At 39.5% G+C, this 18,702-nt stretch overlaps 1 protein-coding gene across 1 annotated transcript; it reads right to left on the bottom strand.

Moving 5' to 3' along the window:
- Nucleotides 1-2,927: 2,927 nt before the first annotated feature.
- Nucleotides 2,928-3,845, bottom strand: LOC128564350 (olfactory receptor 4C11-like). Its single transcript, XM_053559849.1, has one exon. It carries the CDS (start codon nucleotides 3,843-3,845, stop codon nucleotides 2,928-2,930), a length of 918 nt encoding a protein of 305 aa, XP_053415824.1.
- Nucleotides 3,846-18,702: the final 14,857 nt, after the last annotated feature.

The following is an 18,702-nucleotide window of genomic DNA, read 5'->3' as shown; positions in this document are numbered from 1 at the left end:
TCTGGAACAAGATAAAGATCCACACTTTTATCACTTTTATTCAATATAGTACTGGAAGTACTAGTTAGAGCAATCAGACAAGAGAAAGAAATGAAGGACATCCACACTGCAAAGGAAGAAGTCAGATTATGTGTGTTTGCTGATGGTGTGATCTTATATCTAGAGAAACCCAAAGACTCCATCCAAAGATTATTAGAATTGATAAACTGATTCAGCAAAGTTTCAGGGTAAAAAATTATTGTACACAAAATTAGTAGCATTTTTATGTGCCAACAGCAAACAATCTGAAAAGAAAATGAAGGATGCAATGTTATTTACAACAGCTACAAATAAAATAAAATACCTAGAAATAGACTTAAACAAGGAAGTGAAAGGTCTCTGTAATGATAATTATAAACATTCATAAAAGGGACACAAAAGAATTTAAAGATCTCCCATGCTTGTGGATGAGAAGAATCAACAGTGTCAAATGGAAATAAGAATGAAAGAAATCTACAGATTTGATACAATCCCCATCAAAATACCAATGACATTCTTCCCAGAAATAGAAAAAAGAATCTTAAAATTTATGGGTGGTGCCTGTGGCTCAAAGGCATAGGGCGCTGGCCCCATATGCCAGAGGTGGCGGGTTCAAACCCAGCCCCGGTTAAAAACTGGAAAAAAAAATTTATATGGAAACACAAAAGATGCTGTCGTTTCCAACATGTCTTGACCTGGAGGACATCTTGTTAAGTGACATAAGCTAAGCTTGGAAAGACAAATCTCACATGTTCTCACTCATTCATGGGAGGTAAATATTAAAAACAATTGATATCCTTTCTCTGGAGACAGAGCAGAGAAAGTAGTTACAGAGGCTGGGAAGGGAGGTGGGGAGCAGGGATGCTAGCAAAGAAATCGAAGACTTGAGTGCAGAGATGGGAGTACTAAAAACGGCTCCCCTGACACATGAATCACCAGAGGGCTCTTCAGAAGCTGTCTAGCATCTCTTAGTGACTCGTTTTTTCCCATTGGCCCAACCAACTATTGATGTTCGGATCTTCTTCCTTTCACCCACTTCTAAACTTGCAGCGATTCTCCCTCCTCCTTTCCTCGTTACCTTTTTCTAAAGTCAGTCTCTGCATAATTGACTTTGAAGTTTTCCCTATTTACAGTTAAGGTTTTTGTTTTTTTTTTTAATTTTAAAACATTAAGGGGGTACGAATGTTTTTATTAAATGGATAACTTGTATAATGATTAATGATTAAGTTGGGCTTTTAGTGTGCCTGTTACCAAAATACTGTTTATTGTACTCAACTGGTAAGTTTTTATCCCTCACTCCCTTCCCACTCTCTCCCTGTCTTGGTTTCTAATGCCCTTGGTCCTAAGTGAGATGTACTAGGGATGGGAATACAGGTCAGTTTTAATCATATTAACTTTTGTCTAGAAAAATCTTTTATGTGAGTGCTAGAAAACGTTTCTCAGATTAGAGTAAAATGCAATCTTTCTTTCTTTCTTTCTTTCTTTCTTTCTTTCTTTCTTTCTTTCTTTCTTTCTTTCTTTCTTTCTTTCTTTCTTTCTTTCTTTCTTTCTTTCAGACAGAGTCTCACTCTGTCACCCTGGGTAGAGTGCTGTAGCATCATAGATCACAGCAACTTTAAACCCTTGGCTTGAACAATCTTCTTGCCTCAGCCTCCTGAGTAGCTGGGGCTAAAGGCACCCACCGCAACACCCGGCTAGCTTTTCTATTTTTAGTAGAGATAGGATCTTGGTCTTGCTCAGGCTGGTCTTGAACTCCCAAGCTCAAGCAATTCATCTGCCTTTGCCTCCCAGAGTACTAGGATTACAGATGTGAGCCACTACACCCAGCCTACAATCCCTTTATGAATGACAATAAATCCTATTGAATTTCAGTGTTGCTATGTTATTTATAAATTAACTTTTGTATATCACAAAGTATTAAAAGAAAAATTTTGACTAGACACAATAGATGTAGAATTACAAAGTGTGTCCAAATGCTCTCCAACAAATTCATATATTGAAATTCTAACCCCCAAGGAAATGGGATTAGAGGGTAGGGAGGGGATGAGTGCCTCAAAAAAAAATAGGCCCTAAAGAGATCCTTTTCCTTCAAGCCAGGTGAGGTTATATAGCAAGAAGACTGCAGTCTGGGAACTGGGAAGGGGCCCCTCACTAGGCACCGAATCTGCTGGTACACTGACTTTGGGCTTCCCAGGCTCAAGAACTTTGAGAAATAATTGCCTGTTTTTTATAAGATATCAAGTTTATGGTATTTTGTTATAGCAACCTCAAATGGGCTAAAACAATGCCCATTTTGAACCAAAAACATTGAGGAGTTTTCCAGTAGGATTTCTCTGAATTTTCCAGCTTTCATTGGCATTTGAGAATCTATCAGTGCAGGTAGGTATCTCCAGTGAGGCAGACTTAAGCCCAGATATCTACAGTAGTATTTCCTCAACAACTTTGATTCTGTGAGTGTCCAGATTCCTGGAGATTAGCTCTTATGATCCTATGCATAAGGGACTAGAATAAAACCTAAAAAAGAATGAGTGTATACACACACACACACACACACACACACACACACACATTCAGTCATTAGTCAGTACGTTTCTTCCTGAGGAAAAACTTGTCCAGGAAACAAAGTTTCCACGCAGTGATGGCCAGATGTGGATAGAATTCAAGTAAGGTTGGTTAGAATGATTATACATTTTAAGCCTTCACAATCTAATGCAATCTTCTCAGAATAAGGTATATTTACATATGTATTTATGTATTCACACAAATAAATAGACACGTGCACACACACAGTATATTGGCATGTGTGTCTTGATTGTTTATTTTCTGACAAGAATATTTCCTCTTTTCAGTACATGCAATGAAATGAAACAGTTAAGGAAATACACATTCGAATCCTTCTATATTACTTATCAACTGATGTCAATTTTTCTATACCATAATTTTCTCATGGCATTTTTCACTTCTGCATTCCTTAGTGTATATATCAGAGGGTTGAGTAAGGGTGTCCCAATGGTATAAAACACAGCCACCATCTTGTCTATTGGAAAAGTCATTGGTGGGCGTGTGTATATAAATATACACGGACCAAAAAATATGACAACCACGATAAAGTGGGACGTGCATGTGGAAAGTGCTTTTCGTCTTCCTTCGGCACTGTGGTTTCTTAGAGAGTATAAGATAACGATATAGGAGATAAACAGAATTATGAAACTCAGCATGCAGATGGCCCCACTATTGGACACAATCAGCAAATTTATCACATAGGTGTCCATGCAGGCAAGTTTCAACAGGGGCTGCAAGTCACAGAAATAGTGATCAATTACATTTGGGCCACAGAAGGGCAATCTCAAAGCCAGGAAAATCTGTGCCGAAGAATGAATGCAAGACCCTATCCAGGCCCAAATCACTAATATACCACAGACGTGGTGGCTCATTATGGTTGTGTATCTCAGGGGCTTACAAATGGCTACATAGCGGTCAAAGGCCATGAGGATGAGCACAAAGATCTCTGTGCATCCAAAGAAATGGGCTGCAAAGACCTGAGTCATGCACTCATTGTAGGAAATGATCTTCTTTTGAGAAAGGGCATCCACAATCAATCTGGGGGCTGTCGTTGTAGAAAAGCAAGCATCAGCAAAGGATAGGTAGAAAAGGAAAAAGTACATGGGACTCCCAAGGGTCTGGCTTGTTTTAATAGTCACCATGATGAGAGAGTTCCCAAACAGAGTTGCAAGGTAAAGAATCAAGAAAATCCCAAATACTGCTTTCTGCTTGCCAGCATCCTGTGTCAATCCAAACAGAATGAATTCATTCACACTGTTATTCATCACCGTACTAGCCTCTGTAGGTAGGATGCAGTTGAAAATCTGCAGAGAGAAGGAAAGAAATGACAATTTGGGGACATCAGTGTGCTGATCTCTAATTCTTGGGTTCCCTTTCATGCCTATTACCTGCCTTTCCAGGGAACCAGGATCCCTATGAATCTTTGTAAATCTGCAGGTGTCCTGGCATCTCCAAGATTTATCTGTTAATTCATAAACTCAAGCTTGAGATTGGGCAAAAACTTTTGCATTTGGGGAGTAAAAAAAGAAGTGTCCTTCAAAAATGTTGACTTCCATTTAGATTGAGAACTGTAGAACTTGTTCTTCAGTGACTTAACTGCTTTGAAACTTAGCCTTTATATGAGTAACATGTGCTCTGACTTATTCTGAATTTTTAGAAGAATTAAAGATTTTATACCCACACATATCTACATACACATGTACACATATTTCTTGTATTATGCATTTTATTTCTGTGCTTTGCAATAAAAAAAAAATATTGCAATATAATTAAGCATCAGTACTGTTAGGGAATACCTCTTGAAGGAAATCTTCTCAGTTCAGGGCACTCATGTTTGGGTCCATTGGGCCTGACCCTACAATTTGAATTTTCCAGCTTTCACTGGCATTTGAGGATCTATCCATGCAGGTAGGTATCTCCAGTGAGGCAGACTTAAGCCCAGATATCTAGAGTAGCATTTCCTCAACAACTTTGATTCTGACTGGATGAAATGTGCTTTACAAAGAATTTTGACAAACTCACTTAATGCCTCTTGTGTTCGAGATGTCAGCTCATGGATGGTCATGATATAACAGATAGCTGGATAATATCTTGAGGTTGGCATAATTGAAAGAAACTACTCTTCACCCTCTTTACTGTACTCTTAAACTTATTCTAATAAAATATTGAGTTTCTCTGTGTATGAAGTTGACCTGATATAAAATTTCTAACATGACTGGGACATAAGTAGCATGTTTTCTCAGTCATACATGTGCCTTGTTACATACACATCCTTAATTCCCTAGGAAATTTTTTTCTACAAACATTATTTGAAAAAAAAAAAAAATTCCTAGAGGGAAGGGGATTGGTGGGATTACACCAGCGGTGCATCTTACAAGCGTATATGTGAAACTTGGTAAACGGTCTGTGAAGCTAGTGAATGATGCCCCATGAATATATCAATGTACACAGCTATGATTTAATAAAAAAAAAATTCCATAATCTCAACATACAGTGATATTTCTATTTCAAGTCCTACTTAATCACATATATAGTTTACATGATTGAAGTAATCATACAATACCATTTTGTATTCAGATGTTGACAAAATTGTTAGAATAATTATTCTCTTGTTATACTCTTTGCAGGTGACCAATTTAATGGTGTAATAATATATAAATTTTTATAATTGTCCATTGAGACAGCTATGTTGCTTCCACTTTTTGCTCTTGTAAATAACAGTTCTGTAAACAACTTTATAAAAATTTCTCAGGTGTAATATTGTTATCCAAATTCTAAATATTATTAGTGTTATTAACTATTCAAAATTATTTTGTATAAAACAATTGATACTTATTTTTTTTTTTTTTTGTAGAGACAGAGTTTCACTTTACTGCCCTCGGTAGAGTGCCGTGGCGTCACACGGCTCACAGCAACCTCCAACTCTTGGGCTTACGCGATTCTCTTGCCTCAGCCTCCCTAGCAGCTGGGACTACAGGCGCCCACCACAACGCCCGGCTATTTTTTTGTTGCAGCTTGGCCGGGGCCGGGCTTGAACCCGCCACCCTCGGCATATGGGGCCGGCGCCCTACTCACTGAGCCACAGGCGCCGCCCCAATACTTATTTTTATATATTTATTATAGAATAATTTATGATTATGATACCATATTTAAAATAAACAGAAAAACGTGACAGTAAACATTAAAATTTCTCTTCACATTATTTGAATATATAACCTTAATCTTAAAAAAATTTTTATACGCGGGCAGCGCCTGTGGCTCAGTGAGTAAGGCGCCGGCCCCATATGCCGAGGGTGGCGGGTTCAAACCCAGCCCTGGCCAAACTGCAACAACAACAAAAAAAATAGCTGGGCGTTGTGGCGGGCACCTGTAGTCCCAGCTGCTTGGGAGGCTGAGGCAAGAGAATCGCGTAAGCCCAAGAGTAAAGAGGTTGCTGTGAGCCGTGTGACGCCACGGCACTCTACCCGAGGGCAGTAAAGTGAAACTCTGTCTCTACAAAAAAAAAAAAAAAAAAAAAAATTTATACATACTTCCCAAAACATGTATAAGTATTTACATACATGTGTATCTCTATGTCCTTTTGAAAAATGTTTAGTATTAATGATTGATCAGAAAAGTTGAAGCACATGCAAAAAATTATCTTATGACATTATCCTATTACCTTATTAGATTAATAGGGATAAATATATATTTTATTCACATTATCAACCAAATGTTACATTTTCATACATTTTTTGAAAATATTGCCCTTATGATCATTTAAAAAAATTTTTGAGCCCATCTTTTGCAATCTTGATATTTTAGTAAAATGGATGTTAACCTAGAAAAATAATCATTATGTTTCTTAATTAAGAATTATGATTTTGCTTCTTCTCAGTTATTATTCCTCTTTTTCACATTCCTTTTACCTTGTTGCATATTTCAATCTGTCAATTTTCCCATCTTAATTTAGTATTTAGTATATTATTTCAAAATATTAAAAAATTATAATATTCTCTACTTTTCTATAATTCCATAATCATTTTTCACATAAATATTGAATCAGAATTGCCTGAAATTAAAATTATTCATTAATTTATTAAAACTATTGAATAAAAATTGTTGTGAGAAATAGGAAAAATGCTCCCTTTTGTAACAACTTCCATGAATTTTAGGAAAAACATTAGATAAAATGATTAATTACATAAGGGACCATGTGGTCGGTGTTAGACAACTGGAAACCATCTTTAGAGAAAAAAGTCCCTAAAAAAAAAAAAAATAGATTGGTCAGTGAAAAATCCAAAATTACATTAACTATAATTTTATTTAAAGAGATTTCAGGTTTTCAACCAAGTTTCTCCGAGATGCAAACATTAAAAACAGGAATGGAGAGCTCTGCTGGTGTCTCACAGCAATGAGAGCAGAGCCTGAGCCACACTGCCCAGACTCAACCCCTCTGCCCTGCCTAGCAGTGGTTTGACATTTAACAGGTCTCTTGATCTTCACATGTAAAACATAAATAATAATCTATCTTTGCTACAAAGGTTAGGTAATTTAGTATATGTCAACTATATGTAGAAGATGAGGCCATGTACTGTGTACAAGTGTAGTTACTTTTATCATGATTATTAGTACTGGCTTTGCAAAAGGGACTTTCCATGTTTCAAAAAGGTCACTTTAAATTGCTTAATTACCCATAACATAGCTGCACAACTGTTTGAAAACATTAAGTTTCTTTGCTGAGTGGCTGAAATTATATCAGCACTGTGGATAATAGTAGCTATTTATTTATTTATTTATGACCAAAAGCTAGGAATGACAGTACTTAATATTTTTAACAAATATAAAGAATAAAATGAATGAAAAGTGCATTAAATCTTGTTTATATGGTAAGAAGAAAGATTATACGATGAGAAGAAAAGAGAAATAAAATAAATCTTGCTCGTTAAAAAAAGGTTGGGATGGGCGGCGCCTGTGGCTCTGTCGGTAAGGCGCCAGCCCCATACACCGAGGGTAGCGGGATCAAACCCGGCCCCTGCTGAACTGCAACCAAAAAATAGCTGGGCGTTGTGGCGGGCGCCTGTAGTCCCAGCTACTCGGGAGGCTGAGGCAAGAGAATCACTTAAGCCCAGGAGTTGGAGGTTGCTGTGAGCTGTATGATGCCATGGCACTTTACCAAGGGCCATAAAGTGAGACTCTGTCTCTACAAAAAAAAAAAAAAAAAAAAAAAGGTTGGGATCCAGAGATATGTCTTTAAACAGGAAGAAAAAACAAAATTTTGATGTTCCCTCCTCCCACTCTTTTATCTTCTTATTTTCACCTCCTTTCTAGTACTTGAAAAGGAAAAGTGGGCATTTTAATGACATGATTCATCTATATAATAAAATGAGTACTCTGGTTTCCAAATGCGATGGCTGAGATGCTCACTCCAGCTTTCAAAGTCCACAACGTGATACCCTCACTCACCTTCTGCTCGTCCCCACAGTGCTTCTGCGCATTCACACTCCTACCACACCTCACATTTTCCGTGCCGTGTAAATGCACCTAGCCATCTCACTTCCTGAGTATTCCATATCTCTGAGAGGCTCAATGACCTGTCCTCTGCTATAGCCTCCACTGTCCATCTCTACCTGTTGACAGAGTACCCACTTCAGATACCAGCATCTTGGCAAAGCCTTCTCAGATTTCCCCAGAGTTCTCTCATTATTAATGGCTTTCTACTGTTAAAAATGTGTGTGCATGTGTGTTAGTCAGTTATACATTTGATCGGAATATCCTCCTCTCATTTTCCCTTCAACACCTTTGTGCATTTTGTTTTACAGTCTCTCATAAGGCAAAGTGACTGGGCTTTGCTTTGAACAATTCAGGCTAAGCTGGGAGGCAGAGTTTAGCAGTGAGCAGTTAGGGAAGATCCAGGATCAGAACTTAAGCCTATTTTTTTTTTTTTTTGGTAGAGACAGAGTCTCACTTTGTTGCCCTCAGTAGAGTGCTGTGGCGTCACAGCTCACAGCAACCTCCAGCTCTTGGGCTTAGGCAATTATCTTGCCTCAGCCTCCCAAGTAGCTGTGTCTACAGGGGCCCACCAGAAAACCTGGCTATTTTTTGTTGCAGTTTGGCCGGGGCCAGGTTTGAACCTGCCACCCTTGGTATGTGGGGCCGGCACCCTACACACTGAGCCACAGGCACCACCCAGAACCTAAGCCTGTGTTATCCACAGCAATCTCTGTCTAATGTTCCACCCCACATGCCATGCAAGGCACCAAACTCCAGTCACCCAGGTGGAGCCAGTGTAGAGCCAAAAAACCATTAACAGGTAAAGGTGGAAACCACTGTCGTGTTCAGTACGTGTTTTGACTATTGAGTGGATGCTGTCTCCCTGGTAGCAAAGATATGAGCCACATATCTTTAAAAAGTAATAGCAAGAAGGAGGTAGCAGGTTAGAATAACAGGGGGAGTCAGAACCAAAAGGAAAAAGAAAATGTTATTGTGAACAGGAGTCAGAGAAGGAAGACTCAGGAGATGAGAGAGAAAAGCACAATAAGATGAGCTAAAAACCATGGTAGGGATGAAGAGTTGTTTCTCCTAGGATTTCACTAAAAGATTTTGTTTCTCTTTCCTCCACCCCTCTATTGTCCCTTTCCCCAATGTCACAAAGAGGACACAGAAGGTTGTGGACAGCCCACATCACCATTATCAGTGTCGGGACTGTTGGTGTCATCAGTTGCCAATGCATTCTGAAGGTGTACAATCTGCATGCATCCCTACCTTTGCCCCGACCTCAAACTTGGCAACTAGGAAGTCTGAAAATACTGGATACTATACCTCAATCCCCTTTACTCCATCTTCTTTTTCTATCAGAACTGACCTGAGATATTGCTGCATCAAGCAGAGGCCAGTGCAATCTGGGGAATCAATCTTCTCATCACTGGAGGAAGTATGTCCCTGGAACTTTGTTTCTCAGGAGACAGACCTGGATGAAAACTGCCCTACATCGTCTTGAATTGGAGCCAAGAGAGAAGAAATCGTTCAGTGGGGCTTTAAAACTTATCCTTTTTCCTAGTGGGGAAAAAAAAAAGAGAGAGAGAGAGAGAGAGAGATGATATCCGATAGAAAGCTCGCAGCTTTCTCTTTTTCAATTCTGATTTACTTTGAAGATAGTCACGTGCAGTGCAGGTGTAAATTTTACTTTTGGTTCCTCCACTTTATGGCAGAAACTATGGAGAGAGGAGATGGTCCCCAGACAGCCAACCCTTCCTAAAGAGGCCTAAGTCAAGACTCTAAAAATGAGTATTAAATGTCAGAAGAAGGTGTCTTACTTCTGCTTCTAGAACTTTCTCAAATTCTAGAAAAGAATACTCTTCTGTATAGAAACATCTCTAAAGTCAGCTCTCTTAAACCAAAATATTCTTTGGCACAATATGTGAATGAAAGGTATATTTCTAAAGAGTTCAAAAATGCCCAGCCTCCAGAGGAAAACATAGCACATGTTGAAGGGTTTGGTCAATGGGCAATTTAGGGCTGTTAACCTAAGACCACAGCAAACCAGAGGGCCAATTAATCCCAAGCAAGTCTGTTATGTTCTCGGAACCTGCCTCTACTTCTTGCCTGTCCTAAGGGACAACTCCCATTTTAGATACCAAGTACTCCGTCAAACATACTTTCAAAGCCATATTCACGTGTAGACCACTAAAAGTTACCAAAAGCATTCTCCTTTCAGCCAAATCTTTTTTTTTTTTTTATTAAATCATAGCTGTGTACATTAATATGATCATGGGGCACCAAACACTGGTTGTATAGACCGTTTGACACATTTTCATCACACTGGTTAACATAGCCTTCCTGGCATTTTCTTAGTTATTGTTTTAAGACATTTATATTCTACATTTACTAAGTTTCACATGTACCCTTGTAAGATGCACCACAGGTGTAATCCCACCAATCACCCTCCCTCCACTTATCCTCCCGCCTCCCTCCCCTCCCTCTCTCCCTTCCCCGTATTTTTAGGTTATAACTGGGTTATAGCTTTCATGTGAAAGCCATAAATTAGTTTCATAGTAGGGCTGAGTACATTGGATACTTTTTCTTCCATTCTTGAGATACTTTACTAAGAAGAATATGTTCCAGCTCCATCCATGTAAACTGTTTCCCATTTTTATAAGGGTAGTTATGTTGGATCAGGATTTACCCTAATAACCTTATCTTAGGGATCATCTGCAAAGACTTTATTTCCAACTAAGGTCATAGTCACAGGTGGTGGGGTTTAGGACTGACTTCAACATTGTTTGGGGGAATACAATTCAACCCACGACAATCCTATACAGCCCCCCAAACTGTCTGAAGGAAAAACTATTGCATGATTAAGTCTTCGCACATTTATTCCAAAAGCTCTGATGGTATTGCTTCCTCCGCCCTCCTCCAGGAGTGACTCCCCATCAGTGCAAAGCTCAGATTCTCCCGCCCTTGCCAAGAATCAAGACATATTCCCAGGGTAAAAGTGGCCACAAAATTCAACTCACTTTACTGGACATCTGGTCTGTCTAGTCTCACCCCATTCAGTTTCAGTTTCCTCAGTAGGTTTCTGGTACCTCATAAAGGTGACTTCTCTGGTTTGTAGTGTTTCTAGCTGTTCTCAAGACCATTTGGTCACAAGTTATTGTGAGATACCCAGGAACAGAAGCTCATATATGTATTTTCACTGTCGTTCACTTATTCATTCAATACATTCAACAGGTATGTGTCACCTACTATGTGCATACTATTTGAAGCACTGGAGATTTAACAGTAAAGTTGTTTTCTAAAAACTGTCTGACTTGGAGATTTCACATTAAAGCTTTTGAGAAAGATAAGAATCCTCACCCTTATAGAAATTATTTTTTAGTGCCCAAACAATAATCAAAATAAATAACTAAACCGTACTACATGTTAGGTAATGATAGGTATTAGGTAGAAAAATGAAACAGAAATGTTAGTGGGTGGAATTTGCTGTCCTGTGAGGTAGTCAGAAAATGCACCACTGAGAGATTAACATTTGAATAATCAACTAAAGGAAGTAAGGGGAAACTCCATGCACAGATTTGGAGGAAGAATAATTGAGACACCGAGATTTGTTCTTCACAGTTTCTTAGGCAGGAGTATATCTGGGGTTGTGTAAAAAGTTGACAGGAACAATGGTTAGAGTATTTTTGGGGTTGATTATTGATAGAATGAAGCTGGAAATAATGGATATATGGTTGAAAATCAGTGAGTATGAAATTGAGATTATAGAGGGTTTTAGAATGATGGGTAATGACAAGGTCTGTGGTATGACCACAGGACTGAGCAGCTGAGGTAAGTTAAAGGATGAGATTCCTAGATGGAATCGGCAAATAGAGCAATTTAGGAGCCAGTCTATTGGAAGGATACTCTGCATGGATATTAAAATTACCAAGAAGGGTGGCACCTGAGGCGACACCCCATATGCCGGAGGTGGTGGGTTCAAATCCAACCCTGGCCAAAAACTGGAAATAAAAAAATTACCAAGAAGTATGGCAGAATCACATTGGTTGACTGTGATCCAGGAGCTGACACCTTTAAGGTTCAAGGAGAAATGACCCTGGAAGCATTAAATGATTTTTATAAGGAAAAGAGAAGTCTGGAATAGTCAGACTGAGATTAAAAAGTAGGAGCTGAAAGTAGCAATCAGAAGCAATCACAACAAAATCTCATCTGAGGCTTTTGGAATGAGAACTGTGGAAGAAGAAACATCCCTCACTTAAGTGGAACATGGAGTAGAGAGACAGGAAAGCAATAAAAGAAAGGAAATAGTCACATAAGAGAAGAGAATGATTGAGGATTCTGTTTATGATTTTGACTTGAGATCCAGAAGATCAATGGAAGTGTATTTATTCTGTGTGTGTAGGGAGTGGGGGTGAGATTTATGATGAAAACAGGAAGGTTCTAATACTGGGGGAAATTCAAAACATAAAGGTTCTCTTAAAAATCTGGCGGTCCCCAGTTGGAGAAATGTTCATGTAATATCTTCAAATTCTGGGAATTCATAAAACTACTGAACTTGTTATTGAATGTTTTGGAAGAGCATAATCCACCAGGTTGTTGACTATGAATACAGGACTTTTTTCACTGCTACTTAGAATAGTATTTGCCAATGAATATTTGTTAGACAGAATTTAATTTTGAGTGAAAAACATTTCTATGGATGTTCCTGGTGCTAAGTGCCTGTGAGAGGGCTGGTAATTGTCCACTAAAACCCCTTCTCCCCTCCTGTGCAGTAACAGAGGGGTACCTGTGGTGACCACCCAACAGGAGCACACTTTCCTCAGCCCCCTGTGCATCCAGGTGTAGTTCTATGACTAAATTTTTGTGCACTGGATATAAGCAGGAAGGATAAGTGTAACCTACAGGCTGAAATCTAAAATTTTAGGCTCTTTGTTCCTCAAGTTTATTTCCCCTGTAAACTGAAAACAAAATCCTAAGATACTGGACCCTATCCTACTCCAGTCAGTTTGATCAGAATTAATTTCACAACGCCTAGGTAAATTCAACATAGGAAAAAAAAATACCAGAAAGCTAAAGTACTAGCTGTTGGTGGGAAAAAGTTGCAAAATTCTGTTCATGAATGAAAAAGGTTGGGTAGATGTCTTTCAGTATTTGTTTTTTCCATGTGCTAAATATTATGGTTACTTTTCTCATTGTATATTATTCCCAGAGTCCCCAATGAGAAGTTGGGAGTTAAAATATTAAAAAATATGTTTGAATTTGAGTGTTTCATGGATCAGGCATGAATCTGTGTTGGTCACAACCATCTGGCTGGAATAATGTTTTATTTTGTAGAATGTCAAATCTTGGATTCATAGATTTATAAATTTACTAAGCCAATGATACTGGATCATTATTTCTCTAGCTAGTTATAAGGTATAACTGAACTACTTAATAATGAGAATCTCTATGTGAAAGAAAAAGACATTAGGAGGCTTTCCTTTCTATGATGACACACAGATTGTGGAGAAGCAGAGAAGAGCAGCAAGTTCCCTCACTTGTCACACTGCTTCAGTGCACACACTTTATTTGGATAATGTTTTAGGTCCTAATCTAAATACTCCTTGGACTTACTAGTGTGAGATCAACAAAATCTTACCTGCATTCTTCCATGTATTTTCTGAAAAAGAAAACTAATATCGTATACTCTTCTACATTGGGACAGTTATGAAAGATTAAAGGAAAAAGAAAAATACCATTTAGTGCTTTTCTAATACTCAATTAATAGGCATTTTATTAGTGTTGATACTATAGGAAAATTTGAAATGTTTCACTGCAAATAATTTTATTACAGAAGCTACATGGCAACCTGGGAATGACAATGGGAATGACTTATATGATGTGTCTAAATTTGAATAATCTCTTCATTGATAATTATTCAAGGTCGAGGGGAGGAGACACGATGGCTGACTGAAGCCAGCTTTCCACAGAGGCTCCCATCCAGAAGGAGAGTTAAAGGACAAAAATTCAGCAAGTAACCTGGTGGATTTGAGCTGCACTAAGAGAGAAGGTTGTAGAACGCACGTCAACCCCACTGAGGCGAGCTGCGACCACAAGGATACAAACAAAAGGTACAAAATCCATCACCAAGTGGACGGGAGTCCCCTCCCCCATGAGAACGGCTCAGAGTGCCCCACAAACAACCGGTCAGAGTTCAAAGGTCCTCCCACTATACTTCATGGGAGAGAACCTCTAAAAACTGGACCTATCTCCCCTACTAGGGTGCCACGGTGTCCTCCTGCCAGGCATAAAACTGTATAAACTGTATATAGTCTCTGCCTGGAATTCTGAGCTCCCAGTGCTCCCCTTCGCTCACACTGGGGTCTGGAGGCCAGTCCCGGTAGGTGGGCGGAGAGGGGACTGCACCGGAGTGGCAGTTCCCTGAGGCACAGTGCGACAGCCGTCTTTTGATGACAATACGGCCAGGCATAATATTGTGTAAAGCTCTGTGTGTTCTCTGCCTGCAACACCAGGCTCCCAGCGCTCCCCGCACTCCCCTCTGCTGTCACTCCAAGGTCTGGAGGCCTGTCCCCCAGGGGTCCAGACTCTTGGGCGATTGCTCGAGGGGTGTAGACAGTGCTGGGATGCAGCCTGTTGGTGCAGACTCTGGGGTACAGGAGTGGAGGAGGGGAGCTACACTGGAGCAGCTGTTGCCTGAGCCATAAAGCAGCAGCCCTCTTTTGCTAGCAATACAGCTCACTACCGAATATTCTGAAGCCACACCCCCTGTCTCCCTGGGCAACCAGAGACTCTGAGTTTGCCTGAGGCAACTCCAATTTGCAAACCAGGGAAACTCCCAGTGTGGGGCTGACCCAGAGGTCCGCTTTACTAAACCTAAGATGCACCTGGCCCTCAGGGGATCATCAGCCTATAGACAATATAAGAGCAAAGGCAAGCTGATTTGGAGCTCAATTAATCAGGGGCGAGACTGGACCTGAGTGAAAAACCCCTCAACCTTCATCAAGCACCCGAGGTTGTCAGGCCTCACCTCCTCCTGCTGGAGGGAGGCAGAGCGCAGTGGCCTGGCAGACTTCCTTGTGATTCAGGCAGGTACAAACTCTTGGAGTACTGATTCACTACAGGCAACTGGGTCAGCCAACTGCAGGGCTATCAGTGACTGGATGTGAAGTGGTGCAAGGTGGGGAAGGAGGTAGAACCTTTCCAGACTGATTTATTGGCTGGGTGGCTTCTCCTGACCCCACGCAGCACTGGAGCAAGCCACACCAGAGTAGTCACCAGACCCCTGTGATCCAGTTCCCAGAGAACTCTTAAACTCTCTCACCCGAGACAGGTGCAGACTGAGACAATTGATTTGGACCTTTTTAAACTGAACCAATAATCTGAACAAATTCAGGACAAACCAGGTGGTGCCTGGTTTGCACGGTGGTAGGAAGGTTTGATTTTTCTTTTCCAATTGTTTGCCTGTTGGGGGCGGGGTGACTTAATTGCTGATATTTCTCCACAGCTGAGACTTCAATCTAAAGTATCTTTTCACTAGGGTGGAACAGAAACCAGCTGAAACTAAGACAGAACCACTTAGCCCCACCACACCAGACAGGGCCCCAGTTTCTCAGGCCACAACACTGTACAGGCCCTCGACAAAGCCCCAGGGGAAAAAATCAGAGGGAGTAAAACAACCATGGGTGGAATCAGCGGAAAAACTCTGGTAACATGAATAACCAGAATAGATCAACCCCCCAAAGGAAAGATATGGCAGATGCAATTGACGATCCCATTCATAAACAACTGGCTGAGATGTCAGAAATCGAATTCAGAATTTGGATTGCAGACAAGATTAACAAAGTGGAATTAGGAATTCGAGGAGAAATTCAAAAGTTGTCTCAAGAATTTAACGAATTTAAAGACAAAACCACCAAAGACTTAGACACACTGAAGCAAGAATTTGCAGCCCTCAAAGATATGAAAAATACAGTAGAATCCCTCAGCAACAGAATGGAGCAAGCAGAAGAAAGGATTTCTGACATCGAAGATAAAGCCTTTGAATGCTCCAAAACTCTCAAAGAGGAAGAGAAATGGAGAGCAAAAATGGATCATTCTCTCCAAGAGCTCTGGGATAATTCAAAGAAGGCGAATATCTGAATCATAGGGGTTCCAGAAACAGATGAAGTGGCCTCACTGGGCACAGAGGCCCTTCTGCATGAAATTATGAACGAGAATTTTCCAGACATGCCTAGAGATTATGAAATTCAGATAGCAGACAGCTTCAGAACCCCAGCACGACTCAACCCCAATAAGACATCCCCCAGGCATATCATAGTTAACTTCACTAAAGTTAATATGAAGGAGAAAATCCTCAAAGCTGCCAGGAGAAAGAAAACCATTACCTTCAAAGGCAAGAATATTAGAATGACTGCAGATCTCTCTGCTGAAACTTTTCAAGCCAGAAGAGGGTGGTCACCAACTTTTAATCTCCTAAAGCAAAATAACTTTCAACTGCAGATCTTGTATCCAGCTAAACTGAGTTTCATTTATGATGGAGAAATTAAATACTTTAATGACATTCATATGTTGAAGAAATTTGCCATAACCAAACCAGCTCTTCAGGATATTCTCAGACCTATCCTCCATAATGACCAACCCAATCCTATACCACAAAAGTAAACTCACTCAGAAACTTCAGATCAAACTCCAATTTCCACACTGGCGAAAGGATTAAAAATGCCCACTGGACTTTTGAAAAACTCGATACCCAAAACTTCACCAGACTTATCGATATTCTTCATTAATGTGAACAGCTTAAACTGTCCTCTAAAGAGGCATAGGTTAGCTGATTGGATACAAAAACTCAGACCAGATATTTGTTGCATACAAGAGTCACATCTCAACTTAAAAGACAGATACAGACTCAGGGTGAAAGGATGGTCGTCCATATTTCAGGCAAATGGTAATCAGAAAAAAGCAGGTATTGCAATTTTATTTGCAGATACAATAGGCTTTAAACCAACAAAAGTAAGGAAGGACAAGAATGGTCACTTCATATTTGTTAAGGGTAATACTCAATGTGATGAGATCTCAATTATTAATATCTATGCACCCAACCAGAATGCACCTCAATTTATAAGAGAAACTCTAACAAGCAACTTGATTTCCTCCAGCTCCATAGTAGTCGGAGATTTCAACACTCCTTTGGCAGTGTTGGATCGATCCTCCAACAAGAAGCTGAGCAAAGAAATCTTAGATTTAAACCTAACCATCCAACATTTGGATTTAGCAGACATCTACAGAACATTTCATCCCAACAAAACTGAATACACATACTTCTCATCAGCCCATGGAACTTACTCCAAAATCAATTACATCTTAGGTCACAAGTCTAACCTCAGTAAATTTAAAGGAATAGAAATTGTTCCATGTATCTTCTTGGACCACCATGAAATAAAACTTGAACTGAGTAACAACAGGAATCTGCATACTCATACAAAAACATGGAAGTTAAATGACCTTATGCTGAATGATAGCTGGGTCAGAGATGAGATTAAGAAAGAAATCACCAATTTTTTGGAACAAAACAACAATGAAGACACGAACTATCAGACCCTCTGGGACACCACAAAGGCAGTTCTAAGAGGGAAATTTATAGCACTACAAGCCTTCCTCAAGAGAATGGAAAGAGAGGAAGTTAACAACTTAATGGGACATCTCAAGCAACTGGAAAAGGAAGAACATTCCAACCCCAAACCCAGTAGAAGAAAAGAAATAACTAAAATTAGAGCAGAATTAAATGAAATTGAAAAAAAAAGAATAATACAACAGATCAATAAATCAAAAAGCTGGTTTTTCAAAAAGGTCAATAAAATAGATAAACCTTTGGCCAACCTAATCAGGAAAAAAAGAGTAAAATCTCTAATCTCATCAATCAGAAACAACAAAGATGAAATAAGAACAGACTCCTCAGAAATCCAAAAAATCCTTAATGAATATTACAAGAAACTTTATTCTCAGAAATATGAAAATCTGAAGGAAATTGACCAATACTTGGAAGCACGTCACCTTCCAAGACTTAGCCAGAATCAAGTGGAAATGTTGAACAGGCCCATTTCAAGTTCGGAAATAGCATCAACCATACAAAACCTCCCTAAAAAGAAAAGCCCAGGAGCAGATGGTTTCACGTCAGAATTCTACCAAACCTTTAAAGAGGAATTAGTACCTATATTACTCAACCTGTTCCAAAAGGTAGAAAAAGAAGGAAGACTACCCAACACGTTCTATGAAGCAAACATCACCCTGATCCCCAAACCAGGAAAAGATCCAACAGAAAAGAAAATTATAGACCGATATCACTAATGAATATAGATGCAAAAATATTCAACAAGATCCTAACAAACAGAATCCAGCAACACATCAAACAAATTATACATCATGACAATGTCGGTTTTATCCCAGGATCTCAAGGCTGGTTCAATATATGTAAATCTATAAATGTAATCCAGCACATAAACAAATTAAAAAACAAAGACCATATGATTCTCTCAATCGATGCAGAAAAAGCTTTTGATAATATCCAGCATCCCTTCATGATCAGAACACTTAAGAAAATTGGTATAGAAGGGACATTTCTTAAACTGATAGAGGCCATCTACAGCAAAC

The sequence above is a fragment of the Nycticebus coucang genome, chromosome 14 (assembly GCF_027406575.1).
Source record: "Nycticebus coucang isolate mNycCou1 chromosome 14, mNycCou1.pri, whole genome shotgun sequence".
Lineage (NCBI taxonomy): Eukaryota > Metazoa > Chordata > Mammalia > Primates > Lorisidae > Nycticebus > Nycticebus coucang.
This window is presented reverse-complemented; position numbering and strand designations above follow the sequence as displayed.

What these genes read in the sequence shown, in the direction of transcription:
- LOC128564350 (XM_053559849.1), bottom strand. Translation starts at nt 3,845, where the DNA reads ATGAATAACAGTGTGAATGAATTCATTCTGTTTGGATTGACACAGGAT.